The sequence below is a fragment of the Chiloscyllium punctatum genome, chromosome 6 (assembly GCF_047496795.1).
Source record: "Chiloscyllium punctatum isolate Juve2018m chromosome 6, sChiPun1.3, whole genome shotgun sequence".
NCBI classification, from domain to species: domain Eukaryota; kingdom Metazoa; phylum Chordata; class Chondrichthyes; order Orectolobiformes; family Hemiscylliidae; genus Chiloscyllium; species Chiloscyllium punctatum.
The window spans coordinates 74,014,749-74,040,574 of NC_092744.1; the positions used below are offsets into that span (position 1 = coordinate 74,014,749).

General features: G+C 39.3%; 1 protein-coding gene across 12 annotated transcripts in view; it reads right to left on the reverse strand.

The window, feature by feature from the left end:
- Nucleotides 1–1,617: 1,617 nt before the first annotated feature.
- Nucleotides 1,618–25,826, reverse strand: part of LOC140479074 (rho guanine nucleotide exchange factor 4-like) — a 474,075-nt gene continuing 449,866 nt past the window's right edge. For all 12 annotated transcript variants that reach the window (XM_072572907.1, XM_072572906.1, XM_072572909.1 and 9 more), the window contains 3 exons: nucleotides 24,122–24,365; nucleotides 22,802–22,879; nucleotides 1,618–8,893 (listed from right to left, as the gene is read on the reverse strand). In XM_072572907.1, coding sequence (XP_072429008.1) covers nucleotides 8,733–8,893; nucleotides 22,802–22,879; nucleotides 24,122–24,365 — 483 coding nt within the window. In that variant the 3' untranslated portion in view covers nucleotides 1,618–8,732. The remainder of the gene's footprint in view (nucleotides 8,894–22,801; nucleotides 22,880–24,121; nucleotides 24,366–25,826) is intronic.

Genomic DNA, 25,826 nt, shown 5'->3' on the forward strand with positions numbered 1-25,826 from the left:
CACCAAACATCTCCCCAATCTGCATTTGCAGGGATCATTCCCTCCGGGACACATTAGTCCAATCCTCAACCACCAATACACTCCTCCTTCCCATGGCACCTTCCCCTGTAACCAGAGAATGTGCAACACCCACCCCTTCACCCCTCCCTGCTTACCATTCAGATGCCTAAACAGTCTTTCCAGGTGAAGCAGCATTTCACTCCGTCCAATCTAGTGCATTGTATTCGCTGTGTGGCCTACTCTACATTGGAGAAATTAAACACAGCCTGGGTGACCACTTTGCAGCACACCTCCAGTCTGTGCACAAGCATGATCCCAACCTTTCTTCCATTTTAACACAGCGTCCTGCTCGCGTGCCCAGCATGCTGCAATGCTCCAGCGAATCACAACACAAACTGGAGGAACAACATCTTATTTTCAAACTAGGCAGTTTACAACCTTCTGGGCTCAATATTGAGCTCAACACCTCCAAATTGTGAACCCATTCCTTCCCTTTCTTTTAGTTTTGCTGTCACCTTCTCTCCACTTCCCCACCACTGTAATCTAGGAGTTAGACACACCATTGTTCTGCCATTCTCACTTAATCTAAACTATCAGCAGCCTCTCTCTCCCCACCCCGCCCCCAGCACTCCAACACTACCTCCCCACTATTGCATAAATACTGTTCTCTCCACACTTCACTTTAGCCATGATCCCATTGTCCCATTGAATGACAGAGCACACTCAATGGGCTGAAAGGTCTATTTCTGCTCTATGTCTTATGGTCCCATCAAAGCCAGTACTCATTGGGGAGACCATTTTGAAGAACTCTATGACTGAGATTCTGACTTCAACATTATTGGTCTGAATGCCATTCTTTGATACCTCTTACCCCAGTCTTGGCACTTTTCAGCAAGAGCAAACTCCAGCCTGGAATGGTCAAAATGTGCACAGCCGAGCAGACTATGACCCATCAAGTTATACTTGAAGAATTTGGACTATTATTATATCTCCTTTCAGGCTTTCCTTGCATGGATTTCTCACTGGGGTCACCTCTTGAGAGAATACATTTATCATCCAGAAACCAGTCAGGGATGGTGGTGGAGGCAGATACGATAGGGGTGTTTAAGGGGCTTTTAGATAAGCACATGAATATGCAAAGAATGGAGAGATATGGAGTAAGGGCTGGTAGTTTAATTTGCCATCATGTTTGGCACAATACCTTGGGCTGAAGGGCCCATTCCTGTGCTGTACTGTTCTATGTGCTAAACCAGTCATCCACAGGTTCCAGGCCAATGAGGATCCCCTTACCTTGGGATTACTAAGTATATATGAATACTGACTGATCCTGGAATGTATGCACATACCTGCACTATGTTTTAGATAAGGTCACACACAACTTGCAAGTTGATGGCAGGTAGCATCTTTGGTTGCCAAATATCCCTGACTGTCCAGGTGATTAGTTACTTGATGCCATGAAGTCAGATTTTACATGAGAAGTCTCTATTTGCAAACAGAATCACCTGTGGTTTTCACAAGGTATGTTGAAGGTAAGCATTTTGATGTGAATTGCAAGGGTAGTTTTCAGACAACTTTGGAACAAGCAATATAATGTACTGATTCAGGCACCAAGTAGAACTTTGACACAATGAAACATTTATTCCCCATATCGTGCTTGAAGTGCTTATGTAAACAAACATCCATGTACAAAGAGAAAATTTATACAAACACTGTCATGTATTTTTTTCAGCAAATTCTACTTGCTTATCACAAGTATCTAGCACAGAAATGAAAGAAATAAAAACTGAATACCTATAATCAATTCCTCCTGGAACATAAAAGTTATGAAATTGGTTGACAAATCATATAGCATTGTATATACAAAACATTGCAACCAATCTTGGTGGCACAATATGAACTGAACACATTAGTATTCTAGTAATTTGAAAGCTACACCACTGATTTCAAAAATACTGTTAAAACTTTATAACTCTGACAAGTTATTCCACAGCCACGGACAAAAGAAAAGGAGGTTATCCCATGTGTATGAACAGAAACTGGCATCTTCTGACTCCAAAGGTCGTCACCTGCACCAACTGCTTACAACGGGCCTTTTGGAAAATGGTGCTCTTGATTTTTCCATTGTTTCACAAAATGTATGTACAGATACCACATATAAAACAGCACAATGCTGCTTGATTGTTGCGATGACATGGCACATCTCCCGTAACATCTGATGTGCCGCAGGCTGTACAGAGGAAGCAGTCTCTTGCCAACAGTGGGCCCAAATTTTATGCAGTGTACAGACTGAATGCAAATTTACTGTAATTCATTGGTCATTGTAGGTCAGTTCAACTTAAAGTGCTTTACCTTTTGTACATTGACTGAAAATTGGTTTAAGCACAACCTTATTTTTTATTGAACCAAGTTCACTGATTTAATCTGGCATTTAAATACAGGAAACCAAATCAGATAGCACTGCTAAAAAAAATATGAACTGAGGCTCTTTCACCACAAATGGATAACAAGGCAGTAAGATACATTGCACTTTCAGGAAAGTCTTTGACCAACAACACTTGAGAAAACACCAGTAAAGGACTGGGAATACTGAGGAGTCAGCAATATTACACACAGCATCAAAAGTAGCCTTTAGGGAATTCCACAACCTTGTTTATAACAGACAGCTATGAGATTCCACTGCTGCAAGTAAGTTATGAAATACATCGCTGTCTTGCAACGTGAAAATCTGATTTATGTGTAGGTAACAGAGGGAGGAATAAACGTTCCATGTTGCTGGACAAACAGAATGGGGTAAATCCTGACTTTGTAAAAGAATACAGAATGGCTGATAGTTTGTGCCTGCTCAGTGATTCAATAAAGTATTAGGAAAGATGTAAATTAAATGCTGACTCGCTACCATCTACTTTTTATTTCTTGAACAAAGTTAAGATTTGGCCCATGGTGATTTCCATAGAAAGGTGGAAAATAAATTGTGCACTGTTGAAGATGACAGCTGACTTTTAAAAAAAGCTTTTAACCTTGCATAGGGACAGAAATGCAAAATTAACATAGCAATAAGAGTTTTGGCGCACCATACAGAGTGGAACCATAACTCATGGCAGTGAAAGTTAGTCATCAAAAAAGTACAATTTTAAAAATAATTTTTTTTTTGTGCGGGAGGACTTTTGATCAATTGAGATGAAAGGTTTCTATATACTGAGGTACAGTTTCCTGGTCAGTAGTGATGCAAGATGGTTAATATTATCTGCCATGTGGAGTCTCCTGCAAATTCAAAGCACAAAGGATGTTGCCTTAAAAATGTGAGTTGGGTACTTTTGGCGCCACCCTTTTGACACTGATCATTTGGCCCCACTGTTTTGGCGCTCATTACTTTGGCGCTGAGCTGTTTTGGCGCCAATTCAGAACAAAAAAAAAAGTCTTGTTTTGTTAAAGAAGAGAGGATGACTGACAACCTGATGTAATTTTCTCAACTAGCAAGAATTGATAGTCAAAGCTGTAATGACCCGTTGTAGATTCAAATCTCATTTTGTAATCATTTTCTCATTTAACAATTGTTAATAATCATCTACTGCCTTGATGATACTTAAGCCCTTCTGTCTTCACATGGAAAGCTGTAATGTACTTTTCTTTCTATTTTCTTGTACAGCCCATACCAGAAATGGCTGAAAACATTCTAAGCAAGAGAGACAAACCAACATTTTCACATGATGGTTATCGATATGTATTGGCGCCAAAACAGCTCAGCGCCAAAGTAATGAGTGCCAAAACAGTTTGGAGCCAAAACTGTGGGGCCAAATGATCGACGCCAAAAGGGCGGCGCCAAATAGTCCCATTTCATTAAAATGTTGAGGTGAGATTGGTTAATCAAGATTAGTGGGTTGGCTTTTCATGGAATTAATCTCATTAAAAGTGTTTTTTTTACCCTAAAGTTGCAGCATTTAAAAAATACATTAACAGTTTATTTATATTGTGCACAACCTATCAGAAGACTATACAGGAATCACATTGTTTCCAAACAATATTAAATCAATTTTCTTTTCCAAGAATCATGGTTGTTAAATGCAAAACTTTGGTAATATTAGTTTAAAATGATGTATTTGAAATGATATAATGAATTTTCCAATGTAATCTAAAGAATCAAGGAATGAACATCTGAATGCATTTTTAACTTCAATTGCATTTTCTGTTCAAAAATGTTGCCAAGAGGCAAATTAATGTCATGCATCAAAAAAAATGTCTAAATGTGTTTTGTTTTGCTAACAACTACAGCATTCCTATTCTTCCCAACAGGACAAAGTTTAGTATGTAATAGTTTAATATGACATCAATTGTCTAAGGTTTTAAGCAACTCATTCTGAAGAAACTGCTTTAACTTATTCACAACATGTTTTACTGCTCTATCTTTCAATGAAACACAGAAGGGTTAAGGGTTTTTTTTGGAATGGTAAATCTTTTAAAGGCTTTCATTTAGTGATACTCCTTCCTGAGAAAGAAGGCAATTTTCTTCAGTGTAACGGTTGTCAGCAAACATAATAACAGCACTTTCTGGTTAACTGTGGCTAGTGTAGGGAATGTAAAGCAGCCCTTAAGTGAAGGAAGTAACTTAGTACAGTGGTGAGAATTAGCAGTTTGCCATAATTTTAGTGCTGGCCTTTCTGGAAAAAATACAGATCCAGGAGCCGGTAGATGTACAAAATAATCCTGTGAAATACTGAAGGTGGACTTTGATCTTAGCCAAACATGCAGTTTATTTGTATGAAATCTTGGTAAGTCTCAAATTTGTAGCGTGGACACTCAGCTGAATTCTGATCATGTTCAGTGGTGATGTTATTTAAACAATTAATTTATTCAAGCAGTATTAAGGATTCTCGGCTATCACCCAGCTCAAAGTTGAATTTTGTTCCCAACCAAAAATGGATATGGAATAGGATGTTAATTTAGTGGGGGATCAGGGAGGAGTTAAAGGATTCAGACTATATAAACAGAGCCTTCTGCACATCAGTGTAAAATTGCTGAAATCAATTGCTTTTCGGCCAGGAATCTTTATTACACTTTGCCGTGTTTTCATATTTACTTTGTGCATCTAAAAAATCTGAAATTTCTGGAATTTGGACTTTCTTTACTGTTTTATAAAAATCTTTTCAGTCTGCCATCTGAATGGGAGGGTAAAACAATTGGTGTGAATTAGCTATCTGTCAAACTGCCTGATCTTTTTCATATAAATCACTGAGCATTAAAATTGGACAGTTTCTGGTAATACACAGCCAATCTTGTCTGATAACAATGTATCAAATTGAAAATCTATCCATTGAAATTTAGAGGTAATTTGGCCTGAGGCTGGACTTTATAGCCAGAAGCATAGACATGGCAGGAGAGAAGCTCATCTACTGACAGCATGAGATACAATTAAAAAATTGAATAGAAATCAAACTGAGTGAACTGAACAAAAAGCTGCTGAACCATAAATATAAGTTTTTTTGAGCAGGATTGAATGATCATAACCTATTCAACTTGAATAAATTAAGCAGGGAGGGAAGTCTAAAGGGGGCAACTCCTTTATGAATGTAGGACTTGTAAATTAATTTCTTTCTGTTCAAAGTGGAGGCTAAGTTTTGTATTTTGTCATCTTTCTCAATCATTCAAATGACATTGATACACAATATCATTGAATTTTATAGCACAGTTGGTGGCCATCAAGCTCTCAGTATCTATTTTGGCTCTTTGATTAAACTCTTCACAGTCCCCTTCCCCTGCACTTTCCCCAAATCCCTTTCATTTCTTCCCTTTCAAACTTTTGTCCACACACTTTTTAAAATTGTGCTTATTTCTGCTTTCACTGCTGTTTCCAGTAGGACATCCTATGTCCTAACACATCAGCTGTGTAAAAGCATTCTTCATAAACCTTCTGCAATCTTTTAAGTGATAGTAAATTTACAACATTGATACTCCCTGACCAGTGGAAATTTATTTTTCCTTTATTTACCTTACAAAATGCCTTATAATTTCCCATTCTCTATCAGATCTCCTGTGTCATAGATCAACACGGTTGGCTTGAATGGATAAAGAAGAACCTTGGATTCTCCTGGAGTTCAATCCAAAATAGCTGGATCTGAGGGAATATATAGAACAATCATGGCTGGCTGCTGCAGCTTTGAGAAGTTCTAGACATTCCCTAGTAATCAGCATCAAAGGCTAACTCCCATTTTTGTTTCTGGATCGTTAGCGTGTGGAGAAGATTTGGAGGAAAGCAGAGACACTAAGGATTAGCCTCTAATTTGATCTAAAACAAAACACAGTCAAAGATATTGTTATGCCTACATGCAAGAGAAAAGAGTGAAAAGTTTTGAATCAAATAATTGCCCAACAAACTTTCCTTATTTTACTGTTGAAAAGTGTGGCACTGGTAAAGCACAGCAGGTCATACAGCAACCAAGAAGCAGGAGAGTCTATGTTTCAGGCGTAAGCCCTTCCTGATGCTGCTTGAACTTCTGTGATTTTCCAGCACTACACTTTTCGACTCTGACTCTCCAGCATCTGCAGTCCTCACTTTCTCCTATTTCCTTCTTTTACTGTTGACTGAAATACTTCAGCGATTGCATTGTGTTGACAATCTGCCTTTTGATGGGAATTAGAATCAAGACTCCAGAATTGTTTGGACTGTGGTCAGATGTATCTGGGAGTATTTTTGCTACCAATATAGGGGAGAGGGATTTATCACTAAATTACCTTTAAGAGAAAACCATAGAAAAACAACGCTAGCATTTATATTTGTGTTTTTTGTAGTATTACTGATGTTACTAGTTATTGGTGATCATATTCTCCAGCTAACCTCTTTAATTACCCAAGTCATATTACCAACAGCAGTGCTCTCACTGAGTTGTTTAATTGCAAATGAAAAGAAAGTAAGTTGTGTGGTCCAAAACAGCAGTGGGCAAAAGTTGACCTCTCAGCTTTAACTTTGAACAATCAAAGTTCGCAAGTTTGAAACTGTTGACCAGACTGCTGGTAGTGGGACTAACCCAGGATTAACCCTTTGCTGAAATGGAATAAGGATGATGTTACTACAATTGGGCACACAAGTTTAATCAGGATGTCAATAATTTAATTTCTATTTATAATGCGGAGGTGAAGATTTGTTTCCCTTAACTTTCCTTCCCTTTTGATGAGAACACGTTTGGATATCATGATATTTCATCTGCATATATGCAAATGTGCTACAGACTACACAGATTGTGTGTTTTTGTCAAATTTATGCAGTTGAACAATACTGACATTGGAAGGGATAATGCAAAATATTTCCCTTAGTTTGTTGTGCTCTTCCTGGCTTTAGTATGTCAGGTTTTATGACACAAATGGGTGATGTTCACTGAAAAACATGGCAACATTAGAATACAGACTTGTGGTTAACTGCAAATTCCACTGCCCACATGGATTCAAGTGCATTTCATTGTATTCATTTACCATCCACATCTGAGTTGATAATTCATTCAATAAAGTTTATCTGCAGGAAATCTAACTCGAATGCAGGACAGTAAATTGTGGAACGACATCACCCAATCCACCACCAATCAAATGACTAACGTCATTCTGTTTCTCAAAAAGCCCTTTTACATTATTCTTGGAAAAAGATGTTAATTATTCTGAAGTAAAATTGCTTCCACATCAGGGGGTTTAAAAAAACAAACAAGCAATTGGGTAAGTGCATTCCTTAATAAGGCATTTGTACTGGAGAGAATTTGGAGAAGCCAGACAGCAAGAACAAGTACAATAAATTCAATCTACATAAATAAATCATTTTGTTAATATTTACACAATTCACTTATAAACATTAGCACATAACAATTTGGCGTGTTACTCTCTCCTCTTATAAACTGGTTAAATTCAACCTGATCATTTATCTTGTGATCAAGGTAATACTGTAAATATGCGAGGAGGGGACCAAACGCACTCATTATTTCAGTGCCAACTGAGTGCAGTGTCAACTTCACTGCATCACCAGGTTTTGTTCAGATGGAAAAGGGAAGAGATGTTCACCCTGTCCATCTGTCTAGGGTTAAATCCTGGGTGTCAGAAATGAAAGGAACGATTGTAGACCCACTGTTCAATTGTAGATGCTGTTTCAGTTTCTACATTGCTGGCACCAACTCAGGCTGTAGCCCAGCAACACCAACAATTTTAAATAATAATTTGCATCCCTTGCATATAGGCACACAGTGCTTCATTCCAGTGAAAGTACAGAAGGCAAACTGCTGCAAGAGAGACATCTCTGGAAACTTGCTTGTTTACTGCAGAGTTTTTTTCTGTTTCCTGATGCTTGCACAGCCTTACATATATAGTAAACTGTTCAGTAAAAAAAAAATACCCTTCCTGTATAGGTTTTTAAAACTCTCAATGCTTTCCACTCGAAACAGAATGGGACAAACGTGGATTCTTTTGGATTCAGTGAGAACATTGAGCTTGACTGTAGTTATTGATGTGAGCATACATGGAGGAAACTCTTCTTCTGCTAGCACTCTTGCTGGTCAGATCACGGTGATGTGCGCTCAGCAGAAAAGTTACTGAATGAGGAAATCTCATCTCCTTCCAGGGAGGAGACTGCTGTCATGTAGTAGTACACATAGTTTGAATTGGAGCGTGCACACATGCACAGAGCAGAAGTCAATGCTGATTGCAACCAGTCGCTAAAGTGCTCCCTTGGAAAGGCATTAAGTTATGTTCAATGAGCTGTCCTTTCACTTCTTGAATGGTGTCAGTCTTCCAATGTTCTGCCAAAAATTGGATGGTTTGCGTTTGGGCTCAGCCAGCATGTAGACCTGCTGTTGGGGGATGGTTGAGGGCATCATCGGATGTTTTTGCCGCAACGTCAGAAAGTCGTAGTAAGGCCTAGTGACAGCTGAGGCAAGGAAAAGAGCAAGCAGTTAGAATTTACTCAGAGGAGGATGTACATAACATTAGTTTCTGGGTCTCAATTCTCATTCTTTCTTATATCTTGAACTATTTTAGTTCGAAGTTGAAAATAGTCTGACTGCATTCTACCAGTTTATGTCTTAAATGGAGCCAAGATTAGGGACTTTCAATCTACTAAATGGAAGTGAAAAGGTCTAATATTTCTTTAATGTGGAGAATTTAATGGATGCTACCTCTGATCAACAGCTTTGTAAGACAGAATTCAATTTGATTTTTGCCTAACGGTTACAGCACAGAATCAAGCTCTTCACTGAAATCATCCACAAAAGCGAACTCTCGTTCTACTTGGTCTGACCTTATCAACATACCACATTTTCCCTTAAAAGCAAAATAGCACAGATGCTGGAAAGCTGAAACCAACATCGAGAATGCTGGAGAAACTCAGTAAGTCTGGCAGCATCTGTGGAGAGAGAAACATGGTTAACATTTTGAGTCCGACATTTTTCTTCAGTCATTGTTTGTTTTGTTTCCTACTGTTTCTTTGCTTCCTCGTGTAGCTTACCTTTAAAAGAATCTGTTATTTAGCTCAACCATTTTAACCATTTTCTCTAGGTAAAGCCATTTTTCCTGAATTCATTATTGAATTTATTTCCGTTTAACAGTCCTGGATTTGAGTTATTCTACAAGTGGAAAATCTTTCTTTACGTCTACTTTATCAAACCTCTTAAAGACCTTTATTGCCAAACACTTAGCAATGTCTTACTAAATTATAGGTCAGTGTAATCACCTAGAAATGTTTACAATTTAAAGTTAAAACACAACCACTCAGGAAAATATTAAAATACACTACCTTGTTATGACTACAGGTCAGAACCCCAAAGTAACAGGACATTTTTACCTTGTCATTCTAAAATGTGTTTCTCAAAAGAGCTGATCCACACACCAGATTACCCATGCACTACAAAACAAAATAGATGGTACACTGCCCATCAGCATTCTCTTTACAAGAGAATAAAGGAATGTTGGCCTATTCACACTTTCCAGATACACATTAAACTCAACCCACTGCTATAGAGCTATCCAAGTCAACAATGTTCCTGTTACTTTCTTCTTCTGGATAACTAAAGTTGGCAACATTTTGGAATCTCACAGTGAGTGCCTGTTTTCAATTCTGATGTGTAAATGTGATATAAAGTTGTATTGCCATTAATTTGAGGTTCCACTGACGCAACTGGCAACCAAAGCAGGCCATTTTGTTAACACTGAAGAAATCGCAGTTGATTACTCTCATACGTATGCAAACAATGGCAGCTGGATCAGATCAATCTGCCCTCTTGCACACAAATCTGTAGCAGAGGCTGGAACTGTCATTGCTAGGAATATACCAGGAAAATTCAAGCTGGCAGGCATTACCATTTACTGTTGCAACAGTACAGTGTTTATAAAATCCATACATACAGTATTTCTGGAAATAAAGTCAACTCAGGTTCATGACAACTTTTATCCAGTGGGTACAATCAATTTAATACAAATTCTGTGTATTTTATAAGTAAATTTATGGCCTGGAATTACTTTAATTGAACAGGCTTTGGAACTCAAGCCACTTTCTGAAATAGCTGTCACAAAATATGTTATCTGAAAATGTAACTTCTTCATATCTGTTTTTAAAATTTTAGGAAAATATTATCATCCCCAGTTAAGATCTAGGTTGGAACTTTAAATCTAAGATTTGGAGTTCTGACCCACGGTCGTGACAAGTTGTGCATACACAATCATGGGTCAGGACGCCAAATACTATGAAAGTTTTTATTTCAGACTCCCAAGATGTGTTACTTAAAAGAGGGCTGATGCAGCCAAGACTGGCTAAGGACTTAAATGAAGTGGCTGGCTGTAGAGAGAGACCCACTGAATTTTTTTTACGAATCAAAGGGAAATTCAAACACCACCACTTCTAAGAGGCAACCAAGAACAGATTGGACTATGATCTCTTGTCACGACAAAGATAATAAGGGGCTGATGACCGTCTGCTCAATAGTAAGCCACTCCCTGTGGATTATGTCCCAAGCTTTGGACGCATATTTTGTTTCTTTGTTTGAAGAATACACAAAAATAGGGGTTAAATGGCAGTTTCAACTCAACTGGAACTGATTATATTAGTCTGTGCCTGCCTAGGTTACCATGCTGTGAGGTCTCAGTCAAAGAACTATCCCCAAAATCACTCCCTGCAAAGGGATGATTTGGAGATGCCAGTGTTGGACTGGGGTGTACAAAATTAAAAATCACATGACACCAGGTTATAGTCCAACAGGTTTATTTGGAAGCACTAAATTTCGGAGCGCTGCTCCTTCATCAGGTGGTTGTATCCCTGCAAAGGGACTCATTCTGATTATTATAAATCAGTTGGTTAATAGCCAGACAAAAGGCATAAGGGAAAAAGGAAACGGGAACACGAAAGGCCTCTGTCTGTCACTGGCAAAAGGAACCAAAACCACAGCACATCAAACAATCTGAAAATTGAAAGATCATGAAATCAATAGGTCAACTGTCAATGTTAACATAACCGTTAACCTCTTCTGCAATCATCACAACTTCAACTGTCCATTCTTCACCAGTAATTTAGAGATTGACCCACATATCTGCCTCTTTTAACTTTTATCTTTTTGGACTCACATCTTATTTCTATTTTGTGCGTTATCTGTACTGCGCTATGAATTCTCCTGTTTAGTAATTAATAAAATCACTCTTTGATAACTGCAGAAAGCCTGGTTAAATTGGCTCCTTTTAAAATATAAAATTCTGGATGTAGGTTTGCTTGCTGAGCTGGAAGGTTCATTTTCAGACATCTCGTCACCATTCTAGGTAACGTCTTCAGTGCGCCTCCGGATGAAGGCTTCCAGCTCAGTGAGCAAACCTACATCCAGAACCTCAACCTGAGCTACTAATCTTCTCAAAACTCGCTAATAAGATCATTTGGATCAGGGAAAATGGTATCAAGAAGGGAAGGCATCCATTTTTAAATTAACTGTGATCAACTGAGTGGATGGGTGAATAAAGAAGGGGAGCCTGTCCATTCTCACCCTGGGAGCTGAATGGTTTGGGAAATCCTGTTTGAAACTGAAGCAAGTTGGGAGACCTCGAATGGGATCTGGATATAACAATCACCATCTCTGTTCGACAATACACTATAGGACAATGATACTTGATGATGTTAACACTATGTGTACACTATAAAATCTGAGATATTTTTTAACACCCACAATGTAAACGTGTTACATGACTTGCAAGTAGATAATTGAATGGTTTAAACTAAATGAATCACTGAGTGATTTTTCTTGAAGGAAATAATGCATCAGTAACATATCAACTACAAGTCTGCCGAGCCTGACTGTTTCTTATCCTGACTACATGCTCGTCAGTCCTGGAATTTTTGGGGAGAGAAATGTTTTGTTTTGAAAGGGAGCAGGGCAAGTTTTTCCAGAAAAGAAGGCTCAGATTTTTCAGACAGTTTAAACATCAAGTGTGGGTTGACATGTAAGCTACCTGTCGCACTGGTAAATCAAATCGCTATTCACATTTTAGGCTTACTGCATCTTCATTTACAAATTTAGGTGAATTAAACCTTTTGCTCAGATTGTGGAAATACAGCAATTTCGAGGGTTCTGAGAGAGGGGAAAAGTTATTCTCTGTTTTGTAAAAGTTGAAATATGAGCTCAAGATTTATTTTATGTGAAAGAATAAACTCACATATTGACAGAGACAACAGGAAAAGAGTGCATGCTCTCGATCCCTTACTGGACATTACAGTGAGGTCTCAGAAACAGCAATCACAATACATTCTGGAGCAGTTTTACAAAATAATGAGTGTTCAGGGGGTTTATGATAGCATAACGGAACTAAGATCACTCCCAATCAGTCACCTGTTACTGGTGAAAAGCTGCTAAGATCGGAAATATTATATCTGATCATATCTTAATATGATACAAGATCAAAACGGGTTTTTTGTGGGGTTTTTTTCCCAATGATCTGGAAGAAATGCTGTTTTTCTATCACCATAACTATAATATCAGTTCACTGACATTAATTTTGAGATGTCACCCACTCAAATATAAATGTAAGTAGGGAAAAAAAAGTATAGTTTGGAGGATAGGGATGAAAAAATAAAAGAGACTGACAGGTTATAACAGCTTATAGACTTGGTAATAATAGGAGTGAAATCAACCAGGAGAAAGTGAGGATTGCAGATGCTGGAGATCAGAGTCAAAGAGTGTGGTGCTGGAAAACCAGTGAGACAGCATCCGATGAGAGGAGATTCCTGACGAAGAGCTTATGCCTGAAACATCGATTCCCCTGCTCCTCGAATGCTGCCTGACCTGCTGTACTTTTCAAATACCACACTCTCAACAATAATATGTTGTGTTCAGTTTTGGTCTCCTTATCTGAGAAAGGATATTATGGTCATGCAATGAAGTTTACTATATTGTGATTCTTGGGATGGCAGAACTGAAGTATGAAGATATCATTAGATCAATTAGGACTATATTCACTAGATTTAAAAAAAAAGAAGGGGGTTCTCATAAAACCTAGAAAACTCTCCCAAGAGTAGACATGGTAAAGACAGGATGGATATTCCTGATAACTGTGCAGTCCAGAACCAAACTTTCTGGGTAGGCCATTTAGAATTAATGAGAAGAAATATCAACACTACACCAACACTAAGAGCAGGGCCACACACTGCAACCTTCCCTCCCTCCCTCCCTCCCTTTGTCCCATTCCAGGAGTAACAGCCTGGAATAGGACAGAAAGGGTCAAGCTGGGTGGTGGAGTGCCCGATATCCACTCCCTCATTCCCCCCACCTCCCCCGCCACATGGGGAGGACCCTGGTACGAGTCGGAGAGGACCGGGATGCCTCGTGTGGAGATTCTGAAATATCCACATCCCAGCGACTGAGTAAGGAGCAATGTTCAGTGAGTTGGTGAGCCTGTGGAATTATCTACCACAGAAAGCAGTTAAGGCCAAAATGTTGACTGCATTCAAAAAGGAGTTAGATATAGTTCTTAGGGCTAAAAGGATCAAACAGTATTGGAAAAAGGGGAATATAGGATACAGAGTTTGATTAGATCATATTTCCTACAGTATGGAAACAGGCCCTTCAGCCCAACAAGTTCACAACGACCCTCCAAAGAGTAACCCACCCAGATCCATTCCCCTGCCCCTATATGTATCCCTGACTAACGCATCTATCCCTATGGGAATTTTAGCATGGCCAATTCACCTGACGTGTGGATTGTGGGAGGAAACCCACACAGACACGGGGAGAATGTGCAAACTCCACACAGTCACCTGAGGTGGGAATCAAACCCGGGTCCCTGGCACTGTGAGGCAGCAGTGCCAAACTCTGAGCCACCGTGCTTCCCATAAAACTCAAGCGTTCATCCAGAATTTGAACCTGGGACTTCTCACATTTAATGCATTTACTTGAAGCAAAAACCATAGCCCTACACCACCCAGCCAGTTTGAACAGCCATGATCAGGTTGAATGGTGGCGCAGACTCAGGCTGAATGGCCTACTCCTCCTCCTCCCCCTCTGGTTTTCTATGTTTCAATAATAACTTCAAGTGCTTGTACAAGATTCATCTTATCACAGTCAATGTGGTTTTGATAGGATCATGAATTGGCACCAATGGTCAGAATTGAGAGTCTGGTGCTGAGAAAGCACAGCAGGTCAGGCAGCATCCAAGAAGCAGGACAGTCAACATTTTTGCAAAAGTCCTTCATCAGGAATGGTCAGAAGCTGGGTATGTGAGAATAAGCCTGACTAGGCCACATGTACAGAAGAAAGGAAGCTGGCCAGGCATGGAATCAGAATTGGGTAATCATAATGTCTGGTGAGTAGAGGGATTCTAGCTGTTTCCAAAAATTGAATTATCCCCATTTGAGGACGTAACTGAAATGATAGGAGGATTGTGCTATCTGTACCATGGCACCATCTATTGGTTGTAGATCTGCAAGTGCAACACTACAGAAAACATTGACAATGGCTTTAATTGGGAATAGGATTTGCATGTTACAAAGCTGTGTATCGAGGTGAGAAAGTAATAAGTACTGGAAATGCACATCGTTTGATGACTTCTTGTGCCTGTGACACACATTCCTCCTAGTCCAGTCATTGTTTTAGGGAACAACAGTCATTGGCCTGAAACCTGAAATATCCAAGCAGCTAACTGTACCCTAATTGCAGTAACTGCTTGGTCTGATTATTCCCCTTAATTAAGGATTTAAATATTGGCCTTAAAGGGGCAAATTAAGCTTGCAGTTTATTATTAGTAAAGTTGGAGAACTGTCTTGTCAACTAAAATACCCGAACCAGAACAAAAATGTACCACCAAAAAGGTGAGTGAAACATAATACCTTTCACATTGCACTGCCTTCCTGTGCCATGGTCCTCCAGGGATTTAACACATAACAAGGTGAACAGTTGCCCTTAACTCTGCAAATGTTTTAAGGCGTTTTAGGATTGGCAACAGACATCATGAGCAAGAGAAGAGTGGGCTGAAGTGCAAAAGACATTGTAATGGAAATCAATTTAAAATAAACTTTTGATGGTGGGATCAGATGCAGAAAGACAGATTGGTGATGGAGGGTGCTGAAGAATATGGGGTGGGGAGCTGACTGAGCAAAACATTCCAGGGAACAAAAAAAAGAAAATAACTTACAGCAGCGTTAATAGTAGAGGATAAGTTCAAGAGGAAGGTAGAATAGGGAGGATGGAGTAAACCAGAAGAACTGTGCTTGCTGTATAAATCAGAAACAAAAACAGAAATTGCTGGAGAAACTCAGTAGGTCTGGTAGCATCTGTGAAGAGAAATCAGAGTTAACGTTTCAAGTCCAATGGCCTGATTAGTGAGGAAGGGTCACTGGACCTGAAATGTTAACTCTAATTTCTCTTCACAGCTGCTGCCAGGCCAGTTGAATTTTTCCTGCAATTTCTGTTTTGTTTCTGAGGATGGAGCAAAGCTTTGCAAGTGCCTATGCATTTTAAAAACAGCAATTTCAAGTTCTGAAAGCCAGCCAAGATTGGTCTGAAGAGGGGGAAGAAGTGAAGACTTTACATGGAAAGTATACTGCTAAGAGCTGGCTGATTATAAGTTCGGAGAAAGTGGAAACAACATTTTGGCATGGCTCCCTATTTGGTATGATTAAAATCTGATGTTAATTATGGCATATCAGCTAAAACCTTGAGGTGAGATGAGAGTGACAACCCTAAGTATCAAGGCAGCACTTAAACAAGTATTACATCAAGAGGATCAAACAACGTTGAAATTGATGAGTATCAGAAGGAAAATGGATTGCCATCAGTAGGGTAAGTGAATGGCCTAGTGGTATTGTCAAAGGACTCATAATCTAGAAACCCAGATAATGTTCTTGCAACCTGCATTTGACTCCCCCATTTGCAAATGCATTAAATTCTGGAATTAAATGAACAGATTGCCATAATCTATTTCACTCATTAACATCCCTTAGCAAAGGAAAGCTATCATCCTTATCTGGTCTGGTTTACATGTAACTCTAGACCCTCAGCACTGTGGTTCACTCTTAAATGTCTTGTTATAAAACTGCTTAAAACAAAGTCTTAAAAAAGTGTTAAAGTATGGACATGTGAAATTTACTAATGCACCAGGACTGGCTATTCGAAGCCAACAATCTCAGCCAAGGAACCTAAATGGGAGACTCTTAGGCACAAACACCTTCAATGCTTCATGAATGATATGGCCACTTAAAGGTAGAAATGAAGATGTTTGCTGATGATTAAATAATGTTCATTTCTATATACAGCACCTCAGATAGTGAGCAGATTATGCTGTCATGCTGCAAGACCAGGTAAACATTCAGGCTCAGTTAAGTGGTCACTCAAAACCACACAAGCAAACCATGTCCAAAAAGGATTCTTAAGAAGCGAGATATTCGATGTGAAATGCTAACTCGTTTCTCTCTCCTCTGATCCTGCCAGGCTTTGATGATCAGCTTTCCCCTACTAGCTGTGTGTGCTCTCTGCCAATGCATACACCTTCCTGACCCAAAAAATAAGACTGCTCCTTCACTGTCGCTGGTTCAATTTCCTTTAATTCCCTCCTTTACAAGAATGTGAGAATACCTTTACTTGCAGGGATTGCAGCGGTTTAAGAAATCAGTCCAACTTTCTTCCCGAGGGCAATTAGGGATTGGCAGTAAATGCTGGCATTGAATGGGTGGAAAAGAAAGGTCATTTGGGACTGAGATATATAATTCGCACCTAAATAAAACCCCTGAGAATCCTATGGAAAACTGGATGCTTTAGCCTTTTTTTTACAGATACACAAATCTCTCTCCATTGACCTGTAAAATGATTGTTAATGTGTTGGTATTTGAAGCTATTTTGAATCCTTCCATAACCCTACACCATAGCTCCAACTGTTATGACTCAAGACATGCAGAACCTATAGGAATCACGTCTACAGTTGGTGGCATTTTTCAACAATGAAATCTGTATTCATATGGCCATGTTCAACACTGTAGAATTCAATCTAAATAATAGGCAAAGCATTTTGTCATACCAGTTTTGAAACACTGACTCTGTTCCTCTCTCCACAAATGCTTCAGAATTCCAAAGTCTGCTTTTTTTGTTCAGCAATTTTGTTCCATTGGGTGATTCATTAATTTGAACATGAAGCAGCTAAGAGGGTTTAGCCCTTAATGATTTACTGTTCTATCGTTCTTTTTAGTGCATTGATTGTGTGGTCCATATAATGGTGTCTTCCATATATAATAGAATTATACATTGTTCTTTCACTTACAAATTAATGATTTTTAGGTGCAGATATGTGTTAAGGATGTGATTAGATGTCCCTACTTGGATACCATAGCCAGATGAGTATGGTGGGTCATGTTACCAGCTAGTAACCCAGTGAAGATGAGTTCAAGTTCACCATAGCAGTTTTAGAAATAAATTCAGTTTATTGGTTCTGGGACGATGAAATTGCTACAAAGAAACAACGTATACACTCATGTCCTTTTGGTAAGGAAATGTGTTGTCCTTACTCAAGTCTGACCTACATGTTATTCCAGTCTCACAGTGGTTTAGTTCACTCTTTATCTGAAATGACCTTCCTCCCTAATCAATTGCAACACCCCCTTCTCAGGGCAACCAGAATTGGGAACTAAATGCCAACCTTGCCAACAACATCTCTCGCCCAACATGAATATACATTATTTGAAATGAACAATTCTGTTTTCACTTTAAACAGCACACTTCATTAAGAAACAGCTTTTTTATGAGAAATGAGCAGTGGTATCTGATGAAGATTGGTTCTGGTACCATTTAACTGCTCAGTTTTGTTGTGGTCCAACTCCTATAAGATACAATTAGTGGGGAAGTGTGCATAATATCTGGGGTTCATTACGTCTTCTGAAGTGGTGTGAGAAGATGAGCTAGAGAGATGAATGGAGGATAAAAAGGGAATGATGGAAAATATTGCGGCCTTCATTCAAGCAGATGAGGAATTGGATCAATGGTTTATGACAAATATATTACAAAACTTCAATCTGCAGTTGACATTTAGTGAAATCTTAAAGCCTTCTATAAAGCAGAAATTAATTACTTTATTACACACGGCAGAACACTTTCCTGTTGTTAAACGTAACAGATATGAATGAACACATGATAGTTCCTCTGGAAAGCTACAGTGAACGGGACTTCTCCATGACCACAGCACATGACTCCTGCATCAGTTAAGGACTAGTTGATGGGCTCTGGCCAAGTGATATGGTCTTTCATTGCATGTGATTTTTAACAAGTTGAACCAATGTATTCCTTGTTTATCACTCATGACCATGTTAAGACTCAGGGTTCGAGTGTCGTGTTCAGCCACTAACCATTGCCTTTGAAGGCCACTGCTCAGTTAATCCCTGAACATTCTGAGTTCAGTTTGAAATCAATTATAATTGTTGTTGGAAGTTCCTCTGGATTGAAGCTAGTCTGCTTCATATTTTGGACAGATCCAAAGATCAGAAAAAGTTGTGAGAAAGGGTTATCTTTAATCGTCAATAAAAACTGAAAGAACTGAGGATGCTGGAAATCAGAAACAAAAACAGAAATTGCTGAAAAAGCTCAGCAGGTCCGGCAGCATCTGTGGAGAGAAATCAGTTAATATTTAACCCAAACATTAATGCCCTTGCCACAGAACCCAGTTCTGCACTGGACCTGAAACATTAACTCTGATTTCCCTCCACAGATGCTGAGTCAAAAAGCGTGGTATTGGAAAAGCACAGCAGGTCAGATAGCATCCGAGGAGCTGGAGAGTTGATGTTTTGGGCATAAGTCCTTCATCAGGGGGCGGCATGGTGGCTCAGTGGTTAGCACTGCTGCCTCACAGCACCAGGAACCTGGATTCGATTCCAGCCTAGGGCTGGAATCTTTGTAAAGTTTGCACATTCTCCCCCTTGTGTGCATGGATTTCCTTCAAGTGCTCCGGTTTCCTCCCACAGTCCAAAGATGTGCAGGTTAGGTGAATTGGCCATGTTAAATTGCCCATAATGTTAAATGCATTAGTCAGGGGTACATATGGGGAATGGGTCCGGGTGGGTGAGTCTTCGGAGGGTCGGTATGGACTTGTTGGGCCGAAGGTCCTGTTAACATACTGTAGGTAATCTAATCTAATCAGGAAATGCGGAGGGGTAAGGGAGCTAAGAGACAAATAGGAGGTTGGGGGGGGTGGGGCTAGGAGGAAGGTAGGTGGGATGGTGAAAGGTGGATGCATGTAGGTGATTTGTGATAGGTTGGTAGGGAGGGTAGAGTGGACAGGTGGGACGGAAGATGGACAGATGCTGCCAAACCTGCTGAGCTTTTCAACAATTTCTGTTTTTGTTTCCTCTAATGGTTTCTATTTATCAAATGAATATGGTTGCGCTACAGCATTTTTCATGTTTTCTACAATATAATCTGGATGTTATTCCCTGACAGTATAGTGGTAGCTGATTTAACAGTAATTTTTTAAAAAAGAATTTGGACTTGGAAATGATTAATGAACAGGCAACAGCGTAGCAACAGGACTCATTGGACAGTCTTTCAAAATGCTGACACATACACAATGGGCTAAAAGGTCTTGTTCTACGCTGGTTCATTGTATGGTTATTAATATATAATGCTTGGAATTCAAGGAAAACCTGGCAGCTCCAAAGGTAAGTTTGGATTTTAGGGCTTGCTTGCAAAATCTTTGGCAGATGATTTGATTGATGAAAGAACTATTAAACCTATTTAATAAATCTGCTTGCTCCTGAGTTCGAAATGATCGACGATGAGGTAAAATTCAAGGCGACCAGAAGGCCAGGTTTCACTACATTATCAGCTTCTTAAGCAACTTCACGTTTATATTGGTTATGTTTGTTAAAATTAAAGGGGAATAGGCTGATCACCTTTTCTGCCATTATTGGAACAGGTCTCGGCTGTGAGTGGACATCCATGACATAGCCCTACGTAAAATGCTGGGGGTCACATCCCCCCCTTTCTGGAGCAGAAGACGAGCCTGCGACATCCGTGGGGTCTCGAGGAGTTTGGTAGCTGGTGGGGGTTTTGGATGCTGGGGAGAAGGTTCGTGTAGACATGTGGTGGACTGAGACAGAGATGAGGTCACATTCAGCAGCTGCTGGAGATCTTGTTCAAGAAACAGGGATAGAAAAGAGTGAGTGAAAGAAAGGAAAGAAAACAAAAGACAGAACACACAAAACAAGTTACAGTCATGCTTGGCAACATCTATTTCTCTGAAAAGTGCATGAATTAAGACAGGATGAAAGAATGGTAAAGGACTATCCACTAGCAGTTTTAAAAAGCATATTAAACTGTAAGTACACACTGTGCAAAGGTGAACATTTTAAGCATACACCACAAACTTGAATGAAAATGCTACCCACTATTCACAGAGAAAATAATGCACCAATTCTGATGCTGGTATTTGTCACTTGTGCATTTGATTCGCTTACCTGAGATTTGATTGTACTATCTGGAAATGAACCACTATAATGGAGTACATGTCTGTCCAATTACTCACGTAGTACAGCAGCCACAAACAGCCAGATGTAAATAAATTACTTGTGTGTAGAGGAACTGAACTGAATTAAACCCATCTGTAAAGTACTTCACGGTGTTCAATTTTCCCTTTGAATACTTAGCAGAGGATCTGTCTATACATTCACATTCACTGAGTTGGGACAAAATAAAGAAAAATGCTGCATTCCAAGTTCGAATTTGTCCTTGGTATGTCAGCATTATTCACCCAACACTAATCATTTACCTTTTTGTAATTTAAAGTAAGTGCAAGTATTTTCAGCTTCTACAATATATTAAATGGAATTTAATTTGATAAAATTGACCATGGATCTTTCTGCAGGGAGTAAGTGAATTCTTATTTACATAATTTAGTTTCAAATAAATAATCAAAGGCAGAATTCTAACAGCATGACTGTTGTATTCTGTAAGTTGCCATTGCTGGGTTATCCTGTGATCAGTTAGCTCTGTTGGCTGGGTGGCTGGTTTACAACGCAATGCAATGTTTGCAATTGGACCCCAACAGCATGGGTCCAATCCGGCACCATGAAGGACTCTTCTTCTCAACCTCTCCTCTCACCTGAGGTGTGATGATCCTTAAGGTAAGCCACAACCAATTGTCTCTCTAACAAGACAGCAGCCTTCTGGGACTATGGTGACTTTAGCTTTATTCTGCAGCAGATTATAATTGTGTATATAGCGAAGCAGAACAGTTAGACCACTAGAAAACTCAAGTCAAATGAAAATTTTGCTTAGGATATTCGTCCTTCCATAAGAACTGAAAAATGACAGAATTATGAGGGCTGAGATGTTCCAAATTTAGACGTGCTCAGTAGAAAAATAGAGACCAATGTTTGTGACAGCCATGGATAAAGAATAGAAAAACAGATGTGCTCAAATAACTAGCCCAGACATTGTACCACAACTAGAATAATGACACAACAGTTATTAAGTTTTTTTTCCCTCTTTCATTATTCATTCAGTAAGCTTGTAAAATACCCAACGTTAGGACATGGGTAACCCGGATAATTGTTTTGTGGCTTACATTCTTAGCAATGCTCCATTGAAGAAAGGGCTCACTGGTTTGGAAAATGTAAAATGTAATTTAGTACAAACTGCATGAAATGTTTCCCTTATGAAATGCTTATTTTTAAGTTTCATATCTGGAATTTCGCTGTTGTCTGCTGCTGTCAAGAAAGAAAAACTTCACATTGGTATGGATTTTCACAACCTCAGGATAGATAGCACAAAGCTCCTTACTGCCAATAAAATATATTTTGAAGTATTGTCATGATTGAATCATAAAACCAGAAGACAGTTCCAGCAGAGAAGCAGGTCATTTTGTGCTGGCTGTCTGAGGAACAATTAATCCACAGCCACTCTTCCTATAACCTTATACATACTTCTTCTTCAGCTAATAATCCAGTTCCCTTTTGATTTCTTCCACCAAATCTACTTCCAACACACCCACAGGCAATGTATTTCACAAATAATCTTAGAAAACTAATTTTCTTGTTTTCTCATTGGGAAGTAACCAATTGGCACCATCTAACACTGCAAAATATTCCTCTGGATCACCCTTTTCTTTCAAATTTACCTTAAAATTGTTTGTATTTTATATTTATTTGTATGTCAAATGTGTCTTAAAAATGTATTTGATCAATTTGTCCTTCCAGCTATACTATCCAGATAAGACTTTGACTAAAATACAAATAGTGTATTGCACTTATTATGAGCTTCTAGATCAAACCATGAATTGCAATGCCTGCTTCGTAGATGACTATGCAGTGATAACTTTATTAAATTCGAAAAATCACCTTTAGGCTTCCCAGTCGGATGTGATTTTTTTGCATTCATCATGGCCTGTTTCTTTTGAACTTCTGTGATAGCAAAGCCTTGAGAAAAAGCACAAAGATTACTCATGAACACAACTGTAAAATCAGGCATGCCCCATTCAATAATGGTGGACAGCGTTTCTGGAAGACAAGCGAACAATGTGAAATACATATCCAAGCATTAATTCTGGAAAACAAATCTGATATGTCGTGAATGAAGGAGAAAACAATACAATTATATTAATGAGGGATCTCACTGGTATTGCACTTTGTTGCTAGTGGATAAGTAACAGCTCAGAAAGTGACTCATTTGTGGTGGAGCATGCCATTTCCATGTGGAATAACCAGGAGGGCATCATAAAGATTCATAGTTGAACCCAGTTATGGAATGTTTTATTTTATTATTTGTAGATGCTGTGCACTGATGCAGCACTCTAGAATGAGCAAATTGATAGTTCCAAGCTGGACTGTTGTTTTTTTAATCACTTTGTCATTGGCAACTTGAATGCACGTGTGCAGGGCAAACCATCCTCCCAGCTCTCTATAATCACATTCAAATGTTTCGTGGATCCATTTTATAAAGTAGCTTCACACTAGCAGCAGTTATAATGTTCTTTCTTTAACTTAATCAACCTGTTTGGAGATGTTATTGCACACCTCTGCAGCAGGTGGGAAATGAACCCACGTCTTTCAGTTCAGGGGTAGGGACAGTACCACAAAGCCCTTAGCTGCAGTTATATTCAGCCAGCATAAATTCTCAAGTCATGGGTTATTAGCTGCCCTCAGGTGGTTAACTACCAATTGCTCATCAGAATAAATATATAAATCTATTGTACTCTGAGCTGAAGCCTAACAAATGATATGGCATTAAGGCAAGATGGAAAGGGAGAGGTGCACACTACAGTACATCAGCAACTCCAACAGAGGGAAGGCATGATCAGTGGGGAATAATGCAAGTCACCTCCTGATATTTGTTGAGAACTATATTGCATGCCAAGCAGAATTTCATAGCCTTGTAGAAGGTAGAATACTTTCCTTCCCTAACAGCACTGTGGATGAACTGCAATGATTCAAAAAGACAGATTAACACCGCATTCTCATGAACAATTAGGGATGGATGATAAATACTGGCCTAACCAGAGACAACCACATCCCATGAATGAAAAAACTGAAAGGCACATTAATGGTGGCATGGATGTAATTGCTTTCATAGAATTTATATTTAAGGAGATAACAGCTGACACGAGTAGCCTCAGTAACATCATTTCAACCTGCCAACAGTTCCACAAACAAGATTTTTACCTGTCTCTTTATCAAGTTGAACCTGTTTTCGTTCATTTTCAAAGGCTTGAAGCCAACGTTCTTTGACTGATGATTTCTTTGCACAGAACAAGTGTACTTCATTAGTGAACTTGTTTTGAAGTTTGAAAGCGTTCTTGACACTGATGTTGAAGTCCTTGTCCTTCCCATCTTCGACATCTACGACTTCCATGCTGTCTGTGTCTATCCTGCTCTTGTAGTATAAGATGTCACGACGCAGGAGGTCCTATGAAAGTGTGACATCTCAGATTGTAAAACCAAACAGATTATGACCCATTCACCCCATATAATATTAGAATTTAAAAACATTTTACAAAAAGCCTCAGTGCACTTTATTGTACTATAATAAAAACCGCAACTTCCATTTTATAAAGTGCCTATAAAATAGAAAAATGTTCCAAGGCACTTATAAATAGACGTCAAAATAAAGCTGGTCATGCTGTGAAAAGTGGCTAAAAACCTGGCTGAAGAGATAGCCTTTATGGAGGATCTTAAGGAAGAAGAATGTTGTGTACAGGAGGAAAGGTTTCAGATGAGAATTCCAGAGATTGAAGTCTGGTCAGCTAAATGTACGGCTTAACTGGTTCTACTGAACTAACTAGGTAAAACAGAAGAGGTAGGCATTTAAAGGCACTTCATGGATGTAACCATTTAACATCAACATCCTGATTAAAATAGGACACAATAACTTGGTGGTGAAAGGGCTTAAACAATCAACGGAGCTGTGGGAACTAGAAGATAATATTGGGAGAGTAATCCCATGGTGCATAAAAGTGGGAAAAATATACTTGACCTCACCTCTACTAATCTGTCTGCTGCAAATGCATCTGTGCATGACAGTATCAGTAAGAGTGACCATACAGAGTCCTCTGGGAAATGAAGTCACGCCCTCATATTGAGAATACCCTCCATTGTGTTGTGTGGCACCATCACTGTGCTAACTGGGACAGAGTCTAAACAGATCTAGCAACTCAAGAATGGACATCCATGAGAAGCTGTGGTCCACTAGCAGCAGCAGAATTGTACTCCAACACAATCAGTAACCTCATAGCCCACATATCTCCTACTCAACCACTACCATCAAACCAGGAGATCAGCCCTGCTTCAATGGAGAGTGCAGGAGGGCAAGCCAGGAGCAGCACTAAGCACATCTGAAGATGAGGTGTCAACCTAGTAAAGCTACAATATAGCATAAGCAGCAAGTGATAGACAGAGCTAAGTAATCCTACAACCAATGGATCAGATCCAAGGTCTCCAGTCCTGCCACATCCATTTGTGAATGGTGGACTGGAGGAAGAGGCTCCACAAATACCCCCATCTTCAATGATAGAAGAGTCCAGCACATCAGTGCAAAAGGTAAGGCTGAAGCTTTGACAGCAATCTTCAGCCAGAAGTACCAACTGGATAATATAGTTCCACCTCCTCCAGTGGTCCCCAGCATCACAGGTGCCAGTCTTCAGCCAATTCAATTCACTCCACATGATATCAAGAAATGATTGGAAACACTGGATAGTGTAAAGGCTACAGGCCCTGACAATATCCTGGCAATAGTACTGAAGACTTGTGCTCCAGAACTTGCCTCTCTCCCAGCCAAGCTGTCCCAGTATAGGTACCACACTGACATCTTCCTGACAATTTGGAAAATTGCCCAGGTTTGTGCTGCACACAAAAAAAAGAACAAATTCAA